Genomic DNA, 25,807 nt, shown 5'->3' on the forward strand with positions numbered 1-25,807 from the left:
GTCATGGTGTGAGACCCACCTTTCTCAAGGTGATAAAACATGAGCATGGCTGTGAGATCAGGTAACACATAGCTCACATTCACACTGTAAACACCACAAATGAGAAGCCTGTGCACAATCAACCGAAAGTGCACCTGACCATTAACAGTTGTTCATGGACATACTCATGCGGGCCTTGAAAGCCATCTAGTGACCACATGGGTGTACATGCCAGCGAAGATATATAACTGTAATTTAGGCTTATGGAGACTAACCTCAGCCTAGGTGCTGTAATAGAACCAAGAGGGACAGTTTTTAATCCATGATTTTCTTTTAATTTGGTTCTAACACACCTGTGTTGTTCTCCCTCCTCCTGAAAGAGTTATTACAGCTTCCCAAGTGCCCCATTTATTAGCTGCATCACCTGTGAGTGTGTGTGCACTGTGCATGCATGTGCCTACATGCGCACTCATGCTACACCCAGGGGAGTTGGTGAACCAGACTTGTACATTTTTTCAGGCCTGCTCAGTGTTCTGGCTCTCATGTGAAACCGTGTCATTACTAGAAGAAAAGGGTCTCACCCACATGTTATTTGGGGTCAAATTGGGAGCAGGAAAGAGGTGAAGGGGTATAGTCCTTAGCGGGACCCGACTACGTCATGAGAAAGCTTTCCCCAAATTAGTCCTTGGGAGGGGGAGAGAAAGAAAAGAAACTGTTCCAAATGCAAACCACATGGGCATTATTGGCGCGACCATTGCTGCAGAAAAAATAATTCAACACACCAGAATTTAATTAACAGCTTTCTAAATTTATGGTGTCACTCGAGCCAGTAAATCTGGAGTCTTTGTCTGGCTGTAATTATTACCATACAGCCTTTACCTCACATCGTAATTAAAACTCGAGCTTGAGGAAATCAGGCAGCTCATAGTGATGTCTGTCAATCGGAAACTATTCCAGATGAGTTTCCCTCTTTACTAAAACTCACCTCCCCGCTCCAATCTTGGTTTATCTAGTCAGCAAATAAAGCTTACTGTAAAGTACTGTACAACACAATTTTGCACTGTGTCCGCATTATGCAAGGCAAGGGATTTCCACCAACTTCCAGTGCATAAACAATAGTTATTGCAATTCTCTGTAATGATTGTCATTATTCCAAGTAACCAACATACTTAAGACAGCCCACACTTTTATAGTTGTTAGACCAATTTAATGTGTTTTCTATGGGCGGATCTCAAACAAATGGGTGGTTGATGAGCGAGCTGACATAACGACAGAGTTATAACACTGAGTTACACCATAGGGTCTCGAATGGAATATAAATTTGAAGCATCTACTACTTGACTGACAAGATCATGCCTTGAGACGTCATCTTGGAGAAGTCAATACATTGCATGTGCGTGAGATGATGGCATTAAAGTGTACACCCAAACTGGATCTTTTTAAGCCCTGCGATGGAGTCTTTTTTAAATTAAAATACTGAAGCCAGATTAAGTGTTACTTTTTTTTGGTAAACTGTGCGTGAGATGATGGCATTAAAGTGTACACCCAAACTGGATCTTTAAGCCCTGCGATGGAGTCTTTTTGCGGTTTCTCGTGTTCTCGTGAAGCCAGATTAAGTGTTACTTTTTTTTGGTAAAGACAAATTAAGACTGTTTTATTTATGATATCTGCCTTCAAATGAAGAAATACGTGTCTGGAAATTCACCCAGCAATAGGCTATCGAGGCCTTTAATTAGCCTTGGGAACAGTGTAGTTCCAAGCTCAACATTTTATTACAATTGCTCTACCTTCGGCAAATCCCTTCCATTATTACAGGAGGACAGCTAGTGGGATACAGTTCTGTCTGAGAATAAATTAACATCTCAGAGTCTCCCAGTAGTTTATAAAGACCACTTTCATGCTTTGACATCTAATTAAATGCGTCCAAATATTGTACTGGAATGGGTGAATGGACTCTCGCTTGCATAATATTAAGCAATATTTGTGTTACTGCAGACTATCTCTCACAAGGGTAATGTGCAAATGCAAAAAAGAAAAAAACATAATAGCCTCAAGAGTGCATTCCAACCCCTCATAATACCAAGACAGTGTGTTTAAATGACTATTCTTTATTGCAGAGAGCAATTCATTGTCAATAGGCATGGAATGAAATGAGGAATGCAACAAATAGTCCAAGAAAAAAACACACCTTATACACAGTAAGATCTTGTGTCAATTTAACTACATTTGTACACTCTTAAGAGTTACAAAGGGATAAATTAACACTGAGTATTTCACTGTGCACTCAAACCATTCACACAATAAACCAAAACCTCTCCAAAACTTTACATGTCAGTTCTTAAAGATTTTTCCACAATAGTCCAGATCGACACGACCGTGTCTGAGACAGCAGGGTTGAGTTGAATGACTTCTTTACATATACAGTAGAATAGTACCAATGGTGTGGCTGCAGAGTGATGTATTACACAGTAACACAGCGCTGTGCTGTAGACAGTGTTCCCCTTGGAGTGAAATGTTTAACGCCAGCACAAAATACTACAGCACTTCCAGAATTGTAGCAATGAGACAACATGTGTCACAGGAGGAGGAGGAAGAGAGAGAGAGAGGTGCTTGAGGTTTTTCGTGTTCTCAAAAGCGAGAGCGGGGAAAGAATTATATGCAAATGCAGTGAGAAGAGTGGGGGGGAAATGCCAGTAGATGGAGTGTAACAGCCAAAAAAGAAAAATCTAAGTTTTGAAAATGTTTGTTTTGAGAAAATTACCATCACTTACTAGCAGCAAAGGATGTGTGAAATAGTCTGGTCTCTCTCTCTCTCTCTCTTCCTGTATGGCTTGCTGAATTAAAAGGAGTTTAGTCACAGTCATAGAACGTTCCCGTCTGACCCTTGAAAATCGATTCTTGTCCAGCCATAAACTATGGCCTCCCCTAAAACCACACTCTCAACTACACCACTGACTGGGTAGAATCAAGCTAACTGAAATAACACACAACCAAGATGATACAACTGGATAGAACCAAGAACTGAACTCAGGTCCAATAACTTCAAACCCCCCGAAAAGATTGTGTGAAATGATGGTTCTATCCTCTGTAAGCCACATGACTGCCCCACCCACCCCACCCTCGGTAACTGACCACACTGATCACAGTCAGCGGTGGTCACCTCGACTTTTTCTTAAACTTTGGCATCATAAGCTTTGAGGGCACTTATTGATGAACAGATGAAAATCTGAATGGATTGGATTGTACAGTGGGACTTTGTATGGGCTGAAAGGAGATGTCTTTTAAAACAACCGCATGCAGGTAAAATTGACTCAAACCAAACCCAAACCAAACATAATCCAAGCAATAGCAATACTGAGGGGGAAACAAGTTATGAGTTGCATGGGTAGGTAAGCAAAGCAGAGCTACAGGCATGGAAGACATGGTCTCTCTACATTATGGAAGATAATATTTACATGCACACCAGTATACCAATACTAATGCAACATCCTCACTAAGGTCATATTCAGTATAATATTTATTTACCAAATGTTCCGCTTGCTAGCAACGTAAGGTGTTTACAACAACATAAAGACATTGGTTCCAGTGGCAACCAGGGAATTCCGCGATCACTTTGGACGCTGGTTGGCTGTTAGAAGTCACTGAAAATACAAGGTTGGTAGAAATATATAATCTTAAAAGTTGGACACGTATTTATCTTACAAATCGCCGAATATTCTCTGTCGTGCGTGCACGGCGCGTGCACACTGGTGTGTGACTCTCGTAGAATGCAAAAATAACCCTTATGCGTGCACGATGCTCTGGGAGGAAAGTCAGCCCGTCAGATTGCAACATGCTGTGATCAGATCGCTCCATAGACAAACACTGGAAGAGTTCTTTGCAAGCCCCTTTAAAAAAAAAGTACGATACTTCCTGTTGTCTCATTACGTCATCGGGCAACGTCCTCCTGAGTAAATATACTTTTGAGTAATCCAGTATGGCCAAGGATTGCCTAGAATAGCCGAGAACGCCATCTAGCGCCGAAAACGTGTTAACACGTCTTGGGCACTGAAAGCGTTAACACTATGGATGAGGGTGTAAGGCCTACAAATATTAATGGGATACTGGTGCCCGTGTAAACGTAGTCAATGATGAAACGGAGGGGAGAGGGGGGCAAGGAGAGTAAACTAATCAGCGGATAATGTATGGAGATGTTAGTAACAACGAGGAGGACAGATAGGAGTGTTGATGATGGGAGAGACGTGAGGGAGGAACGCAAAAAAAGAAAAAGAAACTAAGACAAGGAATGAAAGTGCACTGGTGGGTGGACAGGGAGATGCTGAGGAGAGAAGAGACGCTCTTGTTCTTCCTCGCTGGCCAGACCACGCCATACATCCAGCCGTCCGTCATCACTCGCAATCGTTCTCCTGAAGGATGTCGAACATATTGACAGAGAGGCATGGCGACTGTGTGTCGTCCTTCCTCCCTGGGGAAGGGCCTCCCAACCCTTCATCCTCATCGTCCCCATCCTCATCATCGTCCGCGTCCCTGTCCCTCTCTTCTTCCTCCGGCTCCGAGCTGGACTCCCCATCGTCCTCCTCCTCCCTCTCTGCCGCCCCCTCGTCCTCCGTCCGCCCCTGCATGGCCAAGATTTCCGGCAGGTCGGCGTGATTTTCCCAGTGCTCTGTGAATCAAACCGATCAAATGTTCTGAGTGAGGTCTCCCTGGAGTAGTCTTGCTACCCAGTTGGCTACTCTATACTTTGGTACGATGACTTAGGTTGTTCTATTGAAAATCTGTCATTTTTGACAAGCAACACCGTAGTGTAGCAAAGTATAAATCAGACGTTACAGTTTGTTAGTGCCATCTCAGCTGTGGAGTAAGGTCTGCTAGAAGCCATTACCCAACCAGGTGTAGTTAGTTAGAGAAACAGACAGGGGTGTTTGGTCTTCAATAGACCAATTCCTATCCTAGAGAGATCTGCTTCAAGTGACAGTGCTCTGTCAAAATAAGGCAGAGTGGTAGAAAAATGTTCCTACAGACAAAAGGCCATACCTGAAACACTATACTGTACCTTTATTGTAGCCAGTTGGGAAACAGGAAAGTACATCTCGCTACGAAGGTAAGAGTGAGCCATAACACTGAGCAGTTTTCTGTGTATCTGATATGCTACCAAAACTATAATGGGAATTGTAGAAACTTAAAATTTAAGAAAAATACAAAGGACAATTAAATCTGCTCTATCATGAATATTGTTCTTTCTATATAACAGGGGCAACTAACCGATCGACCGCGATCAACACGTCACTCTTCAAAGCAAATCGATCCCAATACGCTGTGCCGACAATGTGAATCAGATCTCAGTAAAGCAGTGTACTCTGCAGTCTTTGAGTGACAAGCTGGCCTACGCCACGTTATTATTGTTTTTCCTGACCGTGTGATTCGGCTTGGAATGTACCGGCCAAAACTATGCTTGGTTATTGGACATGGGATTCCTTACGGAACTGACAGCAAAACTCAACGATCTCAACCAAGAATTGCAAGGGAAAGACTGAGGCATAGTCACATGATTGCGACCGTTAGGTCGCAAGTTACTATGAAAACCTTCACCGGCTGTCTGTCAGTCCCTCCATCAGTCAGTCTGTCCGTCACGTCACACTTTTGGACCTATTCTTATCTCCGCCGCCGTTGCCCCTATCCATGCCAAACTTTGTACACACACTCCTTGGTAGGCAAACCACAACCTCCGCCCCTGATTTCTCACATGCCTCTCTTCTAGCGCCTCCATGAGGTTGCCGACCTGACGGTCGCTTATCTCCCGATTAGGGAGTCTTACTGGTTAGTGCAGTCGAGGCATTCAAAGTATAGCTCAGTTTGAAGAGCTCTCAGTAGCGACATGAAAGGCTAACACACTTCCCAAATCTTAAAAGGTGTCACAAAACCTCACAGACAAAACTCTATTTCATCCTTAACAAGTAGCTGCTGTCAGTTAAAATGCAGTAGGTGTACATACCTAACTACAGATGTTGAAAAGATTGTTGAAATTCAGTGTGACATTGAATTGAAGGCTAGAGCTAAAGAGTAGAGAGCAGTAAACACTGATTGTGTCTTGTGCACTCAAGCTACATGCCTACTTTGCCACCACTTTTCTTTTTTTATGAAATGAAATGGCCTTTTCACAAATGAAAATAATAAAATCCAAGTATAGAAGTTGTATGACTAGATCATCACTAGATTAAAATGTGGGCTGACAGTATTGTATCCTTTTGACAGATACAGTATGTACAAAATAAATGGTCATGTGTAAGTTTCTAAAGACAGAAACTCAATCAATCAATTGCAAATAGTTAATGCCAATAGAATGAGTAAATCATAAGCCTTAAAGAGAGCATGGTGAACTGTAATGAACTGGGCTCCGGGTGGAAATGGTTGGATGTTAGATAAAATTTGGTTTGTACCAATCAGAGCATAAATGAGTTGAGAACAAGAAGAACAAGAACAAGAACAAGAAGCTAAACTGTAAGGAGACACTTCAACCACCCAAGGCTCCACTTCCATGGTTATGTTCAGCCTTTTACATTGTTACTTTATAAATATGACATGTCAAGCAATCACAACGTCCCCTCCCTCCAAGTTACCTCTGAGGCAGCTGTATCCAGGTGGCCTGAGACAGAGGCACAGTCTCCCATCAATGGAAAGCCTTAGGAGGCTGTTAGCTGCCCGGTAAACATCGTTGCGAGCCGCCTTTGCCGTTTTATAACCTCGTCTCTCTGCCCAGGCTGCATGACAAAAGAAAGGAGGGGGGAAACACACACATAAAAAGTGTTAGTAACTGGGGGCTCACCTGGTAAGAAAGAGTGCATACAACATAAATAGGGCAATAGAATTTCCCAAAGCTGGTCCAGTTTCGATTCTGACCCGAGGCGCTTGGCTGCATGTGATCCCCCTCTCTTTGTTTCTTTCTTTAGGATCCCCATTAGCTATTACTGCACTAACAACTATTCTTCCTGGGGTCCTGGGTTCGAGCTCTCTCACCATCACTATCAACAATAAATCAAAAACGCAGAAAAATACACTTTTCAAAAAATATAAAAATGTGTCAGTAACTGGAAATGAAAATATATTTGTTTGTTCTTTTTCTCCATCACTAAAAGAAGCTTGTTTGTTCTGTCAATGGATGTTCCATGAAGGCCAATTTGCGGCCCACAGTTTGCTTGTTAGTAAGTAAGAGAGGTATTTGTGCGGGATTGCATTGTGAATGATAAACAGACAGATTGGAGCTCAATAGGATATAAGACCAGAGATCCAGTAGGAGTGTGGAATGTGATTTTATTGGAGTTTTAATATTTTATATTTCATTGCACGATGGTATCACACGATGAAATAGACAATCTACAAGCTCATAACATGTTGCATTGTACTGTGTTGTGAGCTTGTAGATCAGCTATTTTTCTTATTTTTGAAAGCTTGTTAATTTATCCCTGTGAGGAGAAGACCTTCGCACACCCGGTTCCTCTCAAGCAGGTGCGTAGGTAATAAAGCATTAGAAGTGGGAACGTTAAAAAGAGACCAACCCGCACACTGCCACTTGCAAGTTCAAGAGTTTTTAATAAAGCAACGTTTCGGTCAAGAGACCACCTTCAATTTATCCCAAAATAGGAAAGTGGTTAAAGAGTAATTCAAATAGCTGCCTATTTGCACAGTTTCCACATGGTAGTGATGAGATGTGTGATAGAGAGTGTGAACATGGAAATGAAATGGATAAATAATGATGCGTGGCACACACTACTGCTCATAAATGAATGCAGTGATCTTATCTACATGCGAGCCAATACATCTATTTTAATGTATTTTCTTTTGTCCCTCCCTAATTTAATCATTGCCAATTAGGCCCCTTACCAGACCATGTCATACTGATCTCACACAGGCATGCGTGCGCAGGCTGGCAGCAAATTAAATATAATCGACTGCTTGGTGCATGCTCTTGCTCACCCAGTGTCTTGCTTAGGACCGCCTCACAAGGCTCATACACAGGACAATGAGTGAACCAAAACGAGTGCTCCTCATAAAGACAGGTTTGCCAATCTGCTTGAAATCGGCTTACATGCAATCAGCATGCGCACGTGTAGTATAAAAATCATTGGTCTATCCCTACCACGTTTGTCTACTCTCTGACACTGATGTGGTGGTCTTGGGGAAAATTTGTCAAACATGTCTCATCCGATACACATGACATTGGCAGCTGTGAGAGAGTGAGGAGTTTCACATAGAGGGTATAACGCAGGAAGTTCAGAACATGCTATCCTTCCCAGTTCCACTCACCGCTGGACAGGCGCCCCAACCAATCTGCAGGAGTCACTAGTGCAGCGACAGAGATCACCCTCCCCATCCGGCTTCCCACCTGCAGCGCAAACACACCCAATCGTGTTTGTTGGAGCGCCGGCCAAGCGCTGGAGGCACTGTGGAGGATTCAAACCCTAATCTTCCCAGTAGTGGGCTTTACCCCGGCACTAACCGGACAACGCCAAGCGGGAAACACGTTTGGTCTGGAAATGATGAGTGTTTACATCTACTCATCATTTAGAGAAGAGACCAGATACCTTCGCAGACGTCCCAAGCAGTCCAACTATGCTGCTCAGAGCCCTGCTGCTGTTGTTGTAGGTGTGCCGGTACGTCCTGGAGGCTGGGGTGTTTGAGCTTCAGCACAGACAAGAAGGGAGTCCTCTCACACAGGTATCCCACCGCTGTGTAGGGCTCCTGCAGCTGAGCCACTGGGTAGATACCAGCCAGGATCTACAGAGGAGAGATGGAGCACAAACGTGTGCGAGTAGAGGAGAGATTCAGTAAGTGCACACTTCTAATTTCTCTCCATTTTAACAGCGCGAATTAAAAACATTTACCCAAATTCCAGACTTTTTACAAACTGATGATTTTCTTCTTTAGGACCTCTACGCTTTGTACTTTTGTTGGGATGTTGCCCTTTTGATCACTGCCAGTGATCTCAAAACACTGGCAGCAAGACTTGACTTACATAGCATGTTGTTTAGACTAGAATGATGCTAGGTCTGACCTGGTATGCTAGTTACATACTTTGGAGCACTAAACTATTTCTTTGCACTTTAGTTACTGCACGTGACCATTTATGGTGTTTGTTGACTAGGGTTCATGCCTTTTACTACCAATCTTGCACATTGTAAAACACTCTGGATAAGAATGTCCGCTAAAGGCTTAAATTGTATAAAATGTATCTGCATGTTTTTATTACCACCAGAACGGCCAGGATGTGGAGATTATGTTTTCACCACTGTCTAACCGCCCGTCAGCAGCTAATCTCAGGCATCACTAGACCGAACTCTGTGAAACTTAGCACACACTCCCAGTAGGCAAAGGAAGCACCTACACATTTTTCAACTTGCCCTCATGATGGCATTATAACAGGCCGCTTCACACAACCAACAGTACAACCAAAATACTTTCCCCCCTGGATTTCTGGGATCATGACGCAACAAATTTGGGGTGGAGGTTCTTCCTTGGCCAACTGGGAGTGTGCATGCAGTTTGCAGAATGCTGCCGTTGATCGGCCCGGCGGTGCCTGAGATTATCTGCTAACAGACAGATGGACAGACTAGGGCATTAACCAAAAAGTTGACAAGTCGACTCAGTCGACATCATTACACAAGTCGAAAGTGGAAAAGATTATAAAATGGCCTGTTGGATCCAACATTATATGTAATGTCAATGTCAAGTCGACTTGCAAAAATCACAAGTCGTTAATGCCCTAGGACAGACCGATCAACAGACTCACAGGGGCAAAAACATAACCCCCTCCCCCTGTGGACATAATGAAATATACAAGGACATGATGGCCCACATCTGTATAAATGAGCAGGAGGATGGCATAGATGAAGATCAAAGGTAAGGCACACATCTGTATACATGATTAGGAAGATGGTGTACTGTGGATAAAGATCAAAGGTAAGGTTGGGTGAAAAACAGATGAAAAGGAAAACAGAAACAAGTATCCAAATCAGGCCCCTAGTGTATTTTAAAAGGAGGGCATGGTAGCAAGCAACCCCCAAAAACTTCAAACACTGGCCTGGAAAAGCAGTCTTTGAAATATATCATCAATAATCCATTCACCAAGATGGATTTCTTAACAAGAGAGAGAGAGAGAAAGGACAAGCCACTGAATGCAAGTCTAGACACGCAGTAAAGGTCATAACCACACACACACACGCACGCACGCACGCACGCACGCACACACACACGTACCTGTAGCTGTTTATTGACACGGGAGGGGAAGATGAGTCCAGGGCAGTCACACAGTTTGACTGTGGGGGTGAGGTAGTATGTTTGGAAGTATTTGGTGTGGCCTGGAGTTCGAGACACACTCACCACCTTCCTCCCAACCAGACTGTTCAACACAGACGACTTGCCAACGTTGGGGAAGCCTGGTAGAGAGAGAGAGAGAGAGAGAGAGAGAGAGAGAAAGAAAGAGAGAGAGAGAGAGAGAGAGAGAGAGAGAGAGAGAGAGAGAGAGAGAGTCGAGAGGGAGGAAGACATTATTTTTGATTTGTGTCTAGCTCTGTGGTCTCATGAGGTTATATGGCTGATCTATACCTATGCATCCTAATGTGAGGACCCCGTCCTTATAGAGCTCTTCCGTTGGGCCGCTCATCTCCATGGCGGCGTCACTTTGGTGCTCCATTAGCACAGACTCCGCCGCCTCGTCTGACCGATCCCCGTCAAGCTGCTCAGCGACCACGTCTCTATGGATCTTCTGCTCCCAGCTGGTCAGGTCAACTGTGTGGAGGAGGACGCAAAGTGTTGTGACAATTCACCTAACTCATGCTTTGGAATGCTTTTGGTCAAATGTAATATAAAATATAAATAAACAAACAATATAGACTATTGCCAATGGGGTCTCCCATCTGCAGCAATAAACACCCCGTCACCTGGATACAGTATCCTGACACACCAGGGGTGATGTTGGAGCAATTTGAACATGGTCATGTTTGAGGTATTGTCACTTACAGTACATTATCCATGCTTAACCACATGAACCCTAGCACCCCTATTCTGGGGTAACCATTTGGCAAAAATGGCAGATCTACAAACTTCAATTCATCCTGGGGTAAACGTTTGTGGAAAATAGCAGATCTACAAGCTCACAAGACATCTGGTGCATTTTCACCTCTATCAGTTTCTCTGAATCGTGATAAACATTCTTGTAGAGTAGCTACTGAAGTTATATAATGTTTGCTAGCTGTGGTGCTCAGCCATATCAAGTCAGTAAATTGGATACTGTAAACTAAACCCTTTCAAAAGGATTTTACACAGGAATTCAGTATTTGTATATCTTCTGTACTTGTGTATTACAGCAGAGTGAACTGTGCTCTGGACTGTGTGGTACAAGATGCGCACAAATCTTTCATATATTTTTTTCATTTTTCTTGAATTAAAATCTTTGCTTCTGGGGGTCCCTGGAACAAATTATTTTTAGATGGCGGGTCCGCAGCCAAATACATATTTGGAGTCCTTGACATGAAAAGGTTTGCACCACTGATATAGCTACAATAATTCTCCAGAAAACTGTTCGGCCTCAGGTCTTAAAAAGTCAAAGTAGGTCCTTTCGGAGCCATCTAAAAATCTCAGTCTGGGTTTGACAGAGGCCTGGAAGTGGCGGGTATGACATTGCCATTGTGATTTGTTTGTCTTTCGTTTATCATAATGTTTGCTTTGCATGAATCAATTGTCACACCATTATGGGATGTTGTTGTGCATGCATAATATTACCACTTAGTACTTGTTGTGCATGCATAATATTACCACTTAGTACTTGTTGTGCATGCATAATATTACCACTTAGTACTTGTTGTGCATGCATAATATTACCACTTAGTACTTGTTGTGCATGCATAATATTACCACTTAGTACTTGTTGTGCATGCATAATATTACCACTTAGTACTTGTTGTGCATGCATAATATTACCACTTAGTACTTGTTGTGCATGCATAATATTACCACTTAGTACTTGTTGTGCATGCATAATATTACCACTTAGTACTTGTTGTGCATGCATAATATTACCACTTAGTACTTGTTGTGCATGCATAATATTACCACTTAGTACTTGTTGTGCATGCATAATATTACCACTTAGTACTTGTTGTGCATGCATAATATTACCACTTAGTACTTTAAGAACAGAGTGACAGTGATTCCTACCTTTGCCAGCAGTGATCTCCTGACAGGCCTTGAGGATTTCTATCAGACCCCCAGCCTTGTCCCAGCAACCTCTCCTCTTCATACGCCTCTTCTGGAGGACTATGTACAGACAGTAGGAGGTTATTGGGGTGACAATGCAACAAGAAATCTCTGAGAATATACCTGAGCCCAGATCTCACACACACACACACACACACACACACACACACACACACACACACACACACACACACACACACACACACACACACACACACACACACACACACACACACACACACACACACACACACACACACACACACGTTTTCAAGTAGTAATTAATACTTTATAGTGTATTATAATCACAGTTATAATCCATTATAGTGTATTATAATTTAGGATAGTTGTAATACAAATTTATATTGTATTATAATCACAGTTAAAAGGGTAAATTTCTTTCTTACCGATAGGGGTACTTTTATTGTCTTTATTGCTTATTGTCAGTATCAACCAAGAATGAGGGTGTCTATCCCCTTTGAGCAGGATAATGTAGTGAGCTGTATAGTATGCTATTGGAAAACAAACCTCATGTTGGTTGTTCGTCATCCTGTTGGGCTGTTAAATTTATTTTCCATTAATAAAGTAAATGATTTAATACATATCACCATGCTGCTCAATCTGGGAACCTGCCACCAAATAGCATTTCTGACAGAAATACCCTCACTTTAACCTAAGTTAAAGTGTACGGCTGCTACGGCATAAAATAAGAGGTGGTTTAGTCAGCCCTGTTACATGTGACCATGTTTTCCATTTTTTCATCAAAGGAATATCAGCTGTCATGCTTAACCTCTACTTTATAGCAAACTAGATGATCTACAAGCTCACAATGTGGCGGGCCGATCTGATAACTGAGTGGTTAGGGCACACAACACATGGGCTCTAATGGTTCGATAGCTGGCTAGCCATTTGTTGCATGACTTCCCTACAGTCTCTGTGTCTCCTGTTTTTCTTCACTGTAAACTAAAGGTGACAAGGCCTTTCAAGCTGTAGCCCCTAAACTTAGGAATGCTCTTCCACAAGTCTTGAGAGATGCAGCCTCTGTTGACATTTTTGAAAACAACCTCAAACCGCTACTTGAAAAGGCGTTTGTTGATGGTACATGATTTTATTTTCCATGCCTTTGTTGTTGTCCTAGTTGAGACGAATTGTACAGCCTTTTTTAATTACCTTTGTTTTGCTTTTGTTTTTTTCACTGAATGTAAAGCACTTTGTGAGATCTCTCTGAGAGGTGCTGTATAAATAAAATGTACTTAATTACTTACTGTCAAATAAAGCCTCAGAAAAAGGAGTCAAGGACACAAATTAACTTCAGAATTGTTTTTGAAAATTTGAAAGCAAAATGTCTAAAAATGTCTTCCATAATTACATGCCCAAAAAAGGCAAGCCAGGTTGAAATTTGTTAAAGCTTTATTCATCATAAGCCTACCAATGTGTTCTCTCACCAGCCCTTCTCTCAACTCCTCACCTTCTCCCATCCTATCTCCCTCCCTGGTTCTCTTTCTCCACCCCTCTCCCTCCTGCCACATCCTTCTCTTCACCTGTGCTGTAGGGCTGTCCGGGGTGGGAGGTGAAGCACACGGTGGTGAGGTGTGGGAACTTGGAGGCCAGGTAGTGTTTCCAGGCGATGACCAGTGGCGGTGGACAGAGGTCTGCCTTGTTCAGCACCAGGACCACCTGTTTGTGCAGCTCTCCTGTGATGTACTGATACACAGCTGGAGGGAACTGCAGCACCTGGGTGGGTTCACACACCACTTGATACTTAAGTCAGGATTCAGGAATGCAAACACACAAACCTTTCTTTTCACAGTGGCTTCGGTACAGGGCTAAATTCGACTGCCAACACATTAGCTCCAAGGTTATAGTTATAATGTAACCTTTTGTCAGTGTTGAGAACACATCCAGCCATTATTCCGGTTTTACAGAGAACGCTTTTGGTTTTTTGCTCGTCTTGAATTTAGGTCAAATTTGGAAACTCTTTGTTGAGGCGGTGAGTCATCTCTCCACCTTAAAATATCTGACACAAATGTTGAAAATTAGGAAATGTGTCGCTACTCGGTACATGAGCTGCTATTATTAGTAGGCACTGTCCTTTTTAATGTGCTCGTCTGCATAAAGTTTATTTCACATTACATCATCACGTTACGACACCCTTTATTAAACAAATATATCCAATTCCCTTAAAAAAATATTAATCTTTATTCATTCAAGTCTTTAGTCATGATTATGTCCTTTAAACATAGTAAATATGTTCTATTATACTTATAGGGTTACACTTATACAGACACAGGCAGACAGGACTGGTGGACTGGTGACAAGAATTCAATGAGTTGTTGCAATTGTCTTGTTGTTGTCTCCATCTAGTGGCTGACTAGGGAGTTACAATAACACCATGGCATCACTAAGCTTTATTAAACACATCACCTACCGGATGCCTGATGTCCACGATGAACAGGATCACGTCGGACATCTCCATCACTCTCCACAGCTGCCTCCACGTCTGAGAGAGACAGAGAGAGATCGAGTCAAGTGTGTGTGTGTTTTTATGATGTAAAGTGTAGCAGTTCAACCTTTCAACAAATTTGACTAATTACCCTGGTTCAGGAAAACAGAGAATCCATTCATGAGGCAAATATTTGTGTATTCACATGAGAATCTGGATTGAAAAGGACACTGGACAAAATCTTTGGATCCACATTATTTTGTTTTACAAAATTCTAAGGAGAAAACCTATCTTTCATCATAATATTATCTGGAGTTCTAATCTCTCTCGCAATAAAGGATGTTTGAATGTGAATTATAATTGTGCTATTCTAGGAAAAAAATAAATGTTGTGTGTTGACTGTTCTCTGTTAGCAAAGCTTTTCCATTTCGTACCGAAAGCAATTTCCACCACCCCTGGTTGGGAGGCAATAAAATCTAATTCAATTTAATCTAATGTTCAGGGGCTAGGTCTTTTAAGATGGAACGTGACATGGCAGGCCTGCCAAGTCATAATCGGTTTACATGAGACACATAAAGGCTGCCTTCCTCTCCCCCGGCTGAATCTGATGTTAAAGATCTGGGTGATGATAAAAACAAGGAGTGTACCGAGTCATCTAACACACCCCCAAACTATGGGGTCTTACAAGAATCTTTAGCATAGAAGGAAGGCTGTGTCAGAAATCCCTTAATATTTAGTCAACTGTAGTGAGTTTGCCGTTTTGAAATTCAGTCCAAATGTTTATATATATATATAATTATTATACCCTATATAGTTGTCTCATCGTATACCAATATGCATTGTGAAAAGTACAACCAATGGTCAATAACGAAAAATGGCAGATGGATGAGAGGAGCGTGAGGAGCACGATGTGTCATAAATAGTTATATTTATAGTTATAGTTATTGTGTTAATTTGGGAAAATAAGTTCTGCATATGCATGCTAGTTGTCAAAAACACAGATGTTGGTAGTCATTATGGATGGTCCACCAGTCGAAGTTGACATTCCATGTTCTTTTATCTCATTTAGCAGAAGTCAGAACAATGGGAATGTAGAGTGTAATAAAAATGTCTATTCTGTCCACACGTTTCACACCGTCTACTGTTAGCTCAGCACCCTCCCACTCCTATAATGATAAGAAGAGAATTCATAGTGTTTACAGTGTATATCATTCATTTTTTATTTGCTTTAGATTATTTATTATTTGAGATCATTTTTAGATATTTGGGATTCTTTCTTTTTTTTGGACTCAAGTAGGGCATTCACGAATAGTGATTTTTAGTATTCTAATTATTCGACCTCAGAGTATTCGAACAGTCGAATATTCGACAGGACTGGCCTGACTCACATGAATAGTTTCTGTTATCTACCTGCTGTGTGAATTGATTGATTATGGCTATTTATGATGTTGTATGTCCCACAAGCTGATGGGTCAGATTGTGGTTCGTTGTTGTTAGTTCTTATTAGTAAGCACATATTAATTGTTTGTACCTGACTGGGTTTTAGATTAGTATTATTGTTTTTGTACTTGATTGGGTTTTAGATTAGTATTAATGTTTATTGTACTTGACTGAGTGTTAGATTTGATTTTTGTAAAATAGAAAAGCCTTCTGTGGACAGGTGATGAGAATTAGCATGTGTGCTATAATCACTTATATCAATACATCTGGTTCGTCAAATGTAATTGTGATGTCCATGACAAATAAATAAAACATAACATAACTGGCAAATATTAAGTAAGCAAGAGGCGGACATTGTGAAAATAGCCGATCTATATGCTCACAACACCTCGCGTTGCGAGGCGTTGTGAGCATGTAGATCTGCTATTTTCACAATATTTATCTGCGGAACCGAGTGCTTGTCAGGGTGGGGGTCCCCAGTTCATATATGTTTATTTTGGGGGTCACGGCCAAAAAAGGTTTGAGAATTTGAGGGCATTGACAACTCATTCCTATGACTTCTTATCTAGCCAAGCTTTATAAACTATATATTTTTTAAAGAGAAAACAATAAAAATAAGCAAATATTCGACTTTGGTGAACAACGTCAAATAGTGACTTTGATATTCGAATATTTGAATATTTGGTGAATGCCCTAGACTCAAGAATAAGAAGTAAAGAGGTGGTACAGATTGCAGGGACACACCACGGGTCATGAGCCAAATTTGGCACAATCAGGTTGAGTTCAAAATACAACTCATCCTGACATGAATAGGTTTGAATTAAGCCCCCCTGGACCTTACTGGCTCACCTCCAGGTTGTGCTCAAAGTGGCTGAGGGTGCCGGGAGGGTTTCTGGAGCTCAAGTCTTCCAGGTAGTCTCGGAAGGACTTCTCCTCTTTCCTAAACAGCTCCTCATGTTTCATCTCATAACTCCACGATGGCCTCCTCGGGAAACCAAGACCTGCCGTTTAATAATGAACCACAGCGCTGTTCAGTCATTTCATTGTATCGTCGCTGTCAGGTAGAAACCTTGTATGTCCAAAACCATTCTTTTTTTAATCATTATTTTAAAAACATGTTTTAAAATAGTGAAAATAGCTTATCTACAAACTCACAATGTTGAGTTGTGAGCTTGTAAAGTGGCTATTTTCACTACTTTTGTGCAACACTCCTGTTGTATGATGAAGTTCTGCTCGATAGGAACAATACGCTGTATGTGGCATAACAGAATAATTAAGTCAGCTGTCAAGCAGTGACCCACATTAACCACCTGTTACTTGTTTGACTTTGCACCACAATATGGTTCAACAGTTTTATAATTGCAGAAGTGTTTTTTGTTGTTGTGTTACCGACACTTCTGTGTTGATAATGATGAGATGCCATTGTTGATGGTGAAAGTGTTTTGTACTACATGGCTGTCATGGATTTTAATTGAAAAGATACAGCATGTAACCATGGCACTGAAGCCACAATGATATTTGGGTGACTGTTGTTTTTGTTTACATCCATTTCTTAACTACATGAACCCTAGCAACGTATTGCAACGTGATGGGTTTTGTGCTTGCAGATCGTGATTTGGTGTATATGGAAAACAATTAGTGGACCAAGTATAGATAGCCCAAGGGGACCGCGGTGAAGTATGTGTACAGAATAGGGCATAGTTTAAGAGGTTAATCGACTTGCTGGTAGCCTAGTAAAGAGCAATAGGCCAGGGTTTTAAGTCTGTTTGTATTATGTTGTTGTCTAATCCCCAAGGAAGAGGCATATCAACCATTGTTATGCGTTAATGCCACTGAATGCATGTATTCATTTGATCTCACGCTCAGCCATAACTTCTTGATAAGTTATCAGGTAGCAGCTTTAATTCAGGTTTCTACAATATGAACAAGAGAGAAGAGTGGACCATCACCTTTCAATAACTAATTTGTGAACCATCCACCATCGCATCAGTGCGATGGTGGATGTTTGGTGCAGATTGCTTACTATCAACCACTAATCTGTCCCCAAAAAAATCACCAGTCACCAAACTATGCAAAGCCATGAAAATAATTTAGGTTAAAGCATTGAATAATAAGAGACCAACCTTTCTCTGAGGGGTAGATGTCATCAATGTCCACCTCAAGTTCTTTGTCGGACACTGGCTGTAGAACCTTTTCTCTGGCTATCTTCTTCCTCCTCTCCACCTCTTCTTTACTCTCCTTCTCAAAGTGCAGTCGGAACCTGATTGGCAGGAGGAAGTCAGTAGGACCTTTTTTTAATGGGTTTAGTTTGGTGTCTCATGTTAAATTAACAAGTGCAGCCACTGCAAAACAGGATTGAAAGCCAGATTAATTGCTAGCCATGTCTTAAAACAGCGATTAAAAATGTTTCCACTTATAAAGTACATTAGAAATATTGTGCACTCTCACCCTCAGCTCAACAATTTCCAAAGAAAGCCCTCCTCCTCTCATTGCATTGAACACTGACAGTTGTTTTAGGCTGCTTTGCCTGATGAAATCACTTGATTGTTTTACAAGTAAGGTTATGTTTCAAATTTGCTAAAAATTAATTGATAATGTAACCTGTAATAGATGTGGGTGAAGATAATTACACTGTCTGATGTCACACATAAACAGCTTGGTTCATGTGTTATTTGGGTTCATGAGTGGGTTGAGCTAGACTGAGGTAAAGTAGAAAATTGCTATTCTAAACATTATCATAAAATACAAATTATTACAACTGAATTATGGAAGAGCTAAGGCCCTATCGGACCATATGCTCTGTCGTCCATGAACAAGTGGTGCATCTCTTAAACTGGCATACCATAATCTCAAACTTCTCAGTGCCATATGCGACCCCTTTCTTTTATTATCTGCAGGCTCACACACATTGCTCCAATTACAATTTTTAAACATTAGCTCCCATTTCCAATTCAAGCATGCAATCAGTGCTCCAGGCACTGCATCATCATCACTGAGAGAGACGAAGGACATGTTTATGAGACCCAGTATAAATCTGCATGATTAAGGACACATTTATGAGATACAGTTTTAAATCTCCATGATTCATAGCATATCATCATATTTATATATCACTGTCTGCTGGTGTATTTGTCATTTTTACATTTTATTTTCAATTCAGGCATTAGCCTGAATCTCACCAGGGCAGTGGCTCAGGAAGTAGAGCAGCCTTCTTGGTGGGAGGTTCCTGGTTTGAGCCCTGGCTCCTCCTGGCTGTTTGTCTAATATCCTTCCAGTGTGAATTAGAGATGTTACCGATCAATCGGCAATGGATCGGATCGGGCCGATCACAGTGTGATCGGCGATAATCGGTGGTTTAGATCAAAAGGTAAATTCACCGATCCGATCTGATCGGTGCATCCGATCAACCAGCCGTTCAGTATGCCCACTTGAGGCCATTTTGGGGTATTGATTTCCACAGTGCTGAAGGAATAATTAGTTACTGCTATGATAATAAATACATAGTAATGCTGGTAAATAACTATAAGGCAAATATATAAATTAATTCATGAGTGAATTAATTAATTAAAGTTAAAACATTAACATTTAGAAAATATAAATAATATATAAATAATAACTTGATCGGATCGGTGATTGATCGGTATCGGGTGATCAAACTTTTGTGATCGGTGCTCGGTGATCGGTTCCAAAAAACCTGATCGGACCATCCCTAGTGTGAATGTGTGTGTGAATAGGGCTGTCACAATTATTACATAATCGTCTAATCGTGATTTTTGGACATAATCGTGATTATTTTTCATAATCGTCATAATCGTTTTCATGTTGAAAAATGTTCATATATTTAAAGGAGCTATAGTCAACTTTTTCTTGAAAAACGGATGCTAAAATAAAAATAATGTTTCGAAAATATTTTATAAAAAAAATAAGCTTCATAAATGTGTTTCAATTAAAAAATGACCACAAAAAGCGGAAAAATTATGATAAAATAATCATTTTGGCCCTTTGTTTACATTTACGGGCCCTGTAAATGTAAACAAAGGACCAAAATGATTATTTTATCATTATTTTTCCGCTTTTTGTGGTCATTTTTTAATTGAAACACATATATGAAGCTTATTTTTTTATAAAATATTTTCGAAACATTATTTTTATTTTAGCATCCGTTTTTCAAGAAAAAGTTGACTATAGCTCCTTTAAATAAAAGGTCAAAAATAGTGGAAATAGCAGATCTACAAGCTCACAATCGCGACGCGTTGTGAGCTTGTAGATCGCTATTTCCACTATCAATGTTCTTTTTTAAGTATAAAGTTGTCAAATATGTCAGTAATTATGTGTCATATCTACCATGTGCAACTTAAAAGCAGAAATGTAATTGTCAACGACAAAAACACAATTAAATCATTAATCGCAATTGTTTGAGTGACAAATAATCGTCATGTAAAATGTCATAATCGTGACAGCCCTATGTGTGAATGAGTGAATGTAACGCACATTGTAATACACTTCTTTGGAGAAAGGCACTATATAAATGCAAAATTGTATTCATCTATGCATGTTGCTATCATCTTACCAGTCAACATCTTTAAGTGTTACATGCACAGTGTCAGAGATTATGGTGATGACTCACTTTGTCCCTTAGGATTTCATTAGCTTAGCATATATCCAGTCCCAGACTCTAATGAAGACTGGAGGCCAGAGAGCACCGTATTAGTGAGTAAACATTTTCAAAGACCCTCACTTTAATGTGAATCTATTCACTTTGAACAGATATATATTGTATATAAGACACACAGAAACGTTTTTATGTATTTATATGTTCCAGTGTTCAATGCCAAAAAAGTAAAAGCCTAATGAAATCGTTAATCAAAATGATTTGTGTGGACAAATAATCGACTAAAATGTCATGATCTTGACAGCCCTACTCACCTGTTCATTTCATTTCTGCCATCTCTGTTGGAGGGCTGTTGGTTTATTCTCCTGATGTCAGTGGTCTCACTGTCCGAGGTGTCTGAGTGCCTCGCGCCCCCTCGCTCCACACTGGCATTACGACTGCTGGGACCGTCACCTGAGCCTGTGTCACCTGGGGGACAAAGGTCAAAGTCATAAATGCCACACAAGATGCCAGGCGACAGTGCTCTGGGGGTAGAGCGGCCTTCTGGGATTTTGAAGGCTCCTGGTTGCTTCAGGAAGTGCCCTAGAGCAAGACAGGGGTGGCAGTGGCTCAGGGGTAGCGTTGCCCTCTTAGAACACGGAGGGTTCCCGAAGGGATCCCAGTTCGATGCCGGGCTCCCCCAGAGATACTGTCGAAGAGTCTTTGAGCAAGACTCCAAACCCCTAGATACTCCGTGAGCAGGTTGGTGCCTTGCATGGTTTCCTACGCCATCGGTGTATGCATGTGTGTGAATGTGTGAATGTATCTCTAAAGCGCCTTGGATAAAGGCCATTTACCATTTTAAGACACTGAACCCCTAACTGGTCTCAATGAGAAAGATGTCTTCACGGTCTTGTATGGTTGCTTTCGCTGTTGGGAGTGTGAACTGTGAATGTGTACCGCATTCTAGCACAAACGAATAAGGTTGTTGTGCCAGTGTGTGTGTGTGTGTGTGTGTGTGTGTGTGTGTGTGTGTGTGTGTGTGTGTGTGTGTGTGTGTGTGTACATTTTGAAGTGCATTTGAGTGGCCTGAAAGCGCTATATAATGCAGTGCATTTACCATAAACAGTGCAATACATGATACGAAAGAGTGAAGACCAAAATACTGATACTAGGGGCCATTCAGACATCCCCCATTCAGACATCCCCCCATTTAGACACTAACCCTACCTAACCATAACCTCAATGGAAGTGTTGCCAGTCAGACAATAGACCGTTTGTCAGCCTTCTGATTGGTCCCTGAGACTCCCTGACTGGCCAACCAGAAAAAAACATTCACTTTTTGCTATCGGGGGTGGAGTTTGTGCAGTGGAGAATGTTGCTTCAGCCTTTCAAAAACTGTCCGCAGTGCGCGACACGGAGATCGGCCGGTACGGTGATAGCGACGGCAAGCGTCAAGCGATCTCGCTCATCATAACGAATAAGCTTCAACAAACTAGTTCACATGTACCTTATCAATGGTCTAAGAGTCACGATTGGGTACATATAATTTAAATGGGCAGAATTACGAAAAGCCAGCCTATTATGTGAGGAGAAACATTCTCTCTGTCCTCTTCCTAGTACCCAAGATGCAATGCGCTTCTCTTTCTATCTCTGATCCAGAGGATTAAACTAATTAAAACATTTATTTTTCGGGGGAAAACTACTGTTTTGCTATGTAATTACTGTACCTTTTTCTTCCCTTTTTATTAATATCACGTAGATGTGTTTTTTGTGGTACTTTATATAGCTGTAATGAGGCTATGAAGGGAAAAAAAATCGCATCCACTACCACTATAAAAGAATCTGCAAAGAGGATTCTGTCCCACTGGGATTAAACAAATTAAAACATATATTTTCGGGTAAATCCCCTGTTTTGCAATGTAACTACTGTACCTTTGTCTTCCCTTTTTATTAATATCACCTAGGTGTTTTTCCTTTGGTACTTTATATAGCTGTAATGAGGCTATGAAGGGGAAAAAAAATCCCATCCACTTCCACTATAAAAACAATCTGCCCAGGGTTAATGTCCCATCATAGTAACAGGGCAGAATGGGGCGGGATTTGCAAAAGGGTTTATTAGAAGTCAATGTCTGAATGGCAACGGGTGAATGGAGAGCGTATACCATGGGGAGCAACAGTTTTTTGCATGACACCTGTGCAACAAAGTATAAAAATGTTTTGTTAATCAATTTGTTGATATATATTTAAAAAATGTTTTTAAATAGCACACTTCTCTGTAATTCGAATAATTGAAAAAGTAATCAATAGAATAATCATAATTGCTAAGAAGATCATTGATAATTGCAGCACTACGACTTGAAATGATTTCTTCTCAAAATGTTAGTCATTTTTGTCAGGGCAGGGGTTGTTCATTTGTGAAACAGACATGCTTTTGACAGACCATAGGATGATTAACGTAATTTTATTAATAACCCAAATTGTGGGGTCTTCCCCCAAATGGTGGATATTTCACTTTTATTATGAACATCTTAATCTGTGCTTTCTGTACAGTCTGTATAAAGTCTCTAGCTGATTGTCTCTGCTGCACCTATTTTTCTACACTCAACTTTTCTATTAACATCACAACATGTCAGCCAAAAGAGTAATGCAACAGAGCGACACACGCAGGGCAAATTGATGACTTTACTAGACTGTGATGGTACAGTAGCTGACAGTAATCAATAAAAGCGCAGATTGGATATCTGACATAGCGCTGAGCTATGTGTGAGTTGTTGTGGCGGTTATAAATGCTGTATCTTGTGAATATGTGGATGGATGTTTTTTATATTGTACTTTGTATACCTGCTTGTACATATAGCCTAGTCATTAGAGGACATTGCGTTAGCTTCCATCATCAGGCTGATCACTCCTCGACTGGCTGTCTGATTACAATCAATAAGTGGATGATGATAATAACTTTCTCAAATTAAACATGGATTAGACAGAAATCTTATTAGTCGGCCACAGGGCTCAAAGCAAAAAGGGGAGACTCAGCTCTTAAAAAGACATGGCAAACTAACACCCATGATGAAACCAGAAGTAACAAGCCTAGGTGTAATTGTAGACTCCGAAATTGAGTTTAAATCCCAAACCATGACCAAAACAGCATTCTTTCATCTCAGACTGTAAAAGCACAACCACTGCTAACTCGGCAAGATGCTGAAGAACAAATTCATGCTTTTATCTCAAGTAGTTTGGACTACTGCAATTCACTTTTAAGTTTTAACAGACCTTGCTAAAAGGTAAACTAAAAGATTGCAGCTTATTCAGAACGTTGCTGCTAGTGCTAGACTGCTAACAAAAACAAAAAGAGAGAACACATTAGTCCAGTCTTAGCTACAGTACACTGGCTCCCTCCCTGTTTCTTCCAGGGTCGATTTCAAGTCCTTTTACTGTACTTGTTCATAAAACTGCTCTCTATGGGTTAGGGCTGACCTACATCACAGACTCCTGGAGATAGCATTTTCTTCAGTTATGATGATCCCAAATGAAGGAATACTTTACCTACAGAGATTTGCGGGGCAGGCTCTGTTGAGGCTCTGTTGACAATGTCTCACCATAGTTTTAAGGGCATTTGTTTCATTACATTTTGTGATGAAATTTCTTGTATTCTTTCTTTTAACCTGTACCCTGACGAATGTAAAGCATCACTGAGATTCATGATTCCGAAACACCGCCATTCCGAACATTGACTTCTAACCCTAACCCTAACCCTAACCCTTACCCTAACCCTAACTAACCCTACCCCTACCCCTAACCCTGTTTCGGAATGGAGGTGTTTCGGAATGGCGGTCTGACACCGACCAGGAAGCAGTTAACTGTCTATGAAAGGTGCTACACAAATAAACTAAATTACCAGGCATCTGCTAGCTGCACTGTTAAACAAAACGAGCAAAGGTGACACTGGCTGACACTGTCATGACAGTAGTACAATATTTTAGAACATGAAGTCAGTGGTCATTAGAACATTATGGTCAGTGCCAGTGGTCACTAATCAAAACTCTAAATCAGACTATGTTTACACATAGGGTTGCCAACTCCCAGAGTTTCAAATAGGGACACCTCCAGGCAAACCCCCTGAAATGCATAGAAAACAGCACTTTGGCACAGTTACACCTAGAACACACAATACAAAACAACATTGCTTACATGATACACCTCCATTAGGCTACTACACCACAACTAAAATGATTGTAACAAGTTCTATTCTATTCAGACATCATGTCAGACTTCCAACTTAGCATCAGCTTCAGTGCAAGCCAAGTAAACAAGTAACAATGTCTGTTTCAAACACATGGGATTTTCCCGTACGTACGCACACACACAGACGCGCGCATATTATTTGTCAACTGCTGAACTAACAGTCCACCAACACTGCTCCGTTAGCATTGAAGCTAGGCTAAAAACGTAGCAAGGTTCTCACCTCTCTTTCTCTCCCGTTTCACTTGCAGTTGTTTCTTCTTCTGTTTATTGCTGAATGGCTTTTTCCGAGGCATAATGGCTAATTATTTAGTGACGAAACTAGTTCGCGTGTTGTCAGGTTTCACTTTTGTGCGTGTAACCAGGGTATCTACGGTGTTATAAGACCGCTAACGTTGTTATTTACATTGGTGAAGTTTCTGGACTCGTCCACTTTTCTGTGACGCCATGCGCAGCTCACTGCAGACTGCAGAGAACGGCGGAGCAAACCATTATTTTCCACTGACGTATTTGTTTTATTTTAGTGGCGTCTACTTTCATATAATCTTCCAACTTAGCTGAACTATTGTATTCATTGTGTAAACTCAAATGTATAAACTGGGCGTACTTTCGGTCATTATTGGCAAAGGCAGACTGATCAAACCGAATTAACTTTTGTTATTGGTACAGTCCTCTTTGTAAACACCTCGCCAATTTGCATGTCACACATTCCATCAGTTAGGATTTAGGAAAATATTTGCTCTAATTTAAATGTTGACTAAATTCATATTTACATGATAATATCCAGACAAAAAAAAGAAAAAAGAAAAGTTTCCTAGTGTCTCAGACAAAAGTGTGAGTGAGGGTATAGCAGTTGTTTCGTT

At 41.0% G+C, this 25,807-nt stretch overlaps 1 protein-coding gene across 1 annotated transcript; it reads right to left on the bottom strand.

The window, feature by feature from the left end:
• Positions 1 to 3,140: 3,140 nt before the first annotated feature.
• gnl1 (guanine nucleotide binding protein-like 1) lies at positions 3,141 to 25,336 on the bottom strand. The gene is made up of 12 exons (XM_080749129.1): positions 25,168 to 25,336; positions 21,038 to 21,191; positions 18,235 to 18,371; positions 16,961 to 17,112; positions 14,657 to 14,728; positions 13,770 to 13,962; positions 12,190 to 12,288; positions 10,579 to 10,761; positions 10,231 to 10,409; positions 8,559 to 8,751; positions 6,597 to 6,737; positions 3,141 to 4,642 (listed from the first exon to the last, which is right to left on the bottom strand). The coding sequence occupies exons 1-12, from the start codon at positions 25,238 to 25,240 to the stop codon at positions 4,368 to 4,370; spliced, it is 1,851 nt and encodes a 616-aa protein (XP_080605255.1). The 5' UTR covers positions 25,241 to 25,336; the 3' UTR covers positions 3,141 to 4,367.
• Positions 25,337 to 25,807: the final 471 nt, after the last annotated feature.

Source organism: Nannobrachium achirus, assembly GCF_963921795.1.
Source record: "Nannobrachium achirus genome assembly, chromosome: 2".
Classification (NCBI taxonomy): domain Eukaryota; kingdom Metazoa; phylum Chordata; class Actinopteri; order Myctophiformes; family Myctophidae; genus Nannobrachium; species Nannobrachium achirus.

Coding starts and splice junctions, on each gene's coding strand:
- gnl1 (XM_080749129.1), bottom strand. CDS start 25,240: ATGCCTCGGAAAAAGCCATTCAGCAATAAACAGAAGAAGAAACAACTG. Junction 17,113..18,234: donor CATCTACCCCTCAGAGAAAG/GTTGGTCTCTTA, acceptor ATTAAACGGCAG/GTCTTGGTTTCCCGAGGAGG. Junction 14,729..16,960: donor ACTTTGAGCACAACCTGGAG/GTGAGCCAGTAA, acceptor TGTCTCTCTCAG/ACGTGGAGGCAGCTGTGGAG.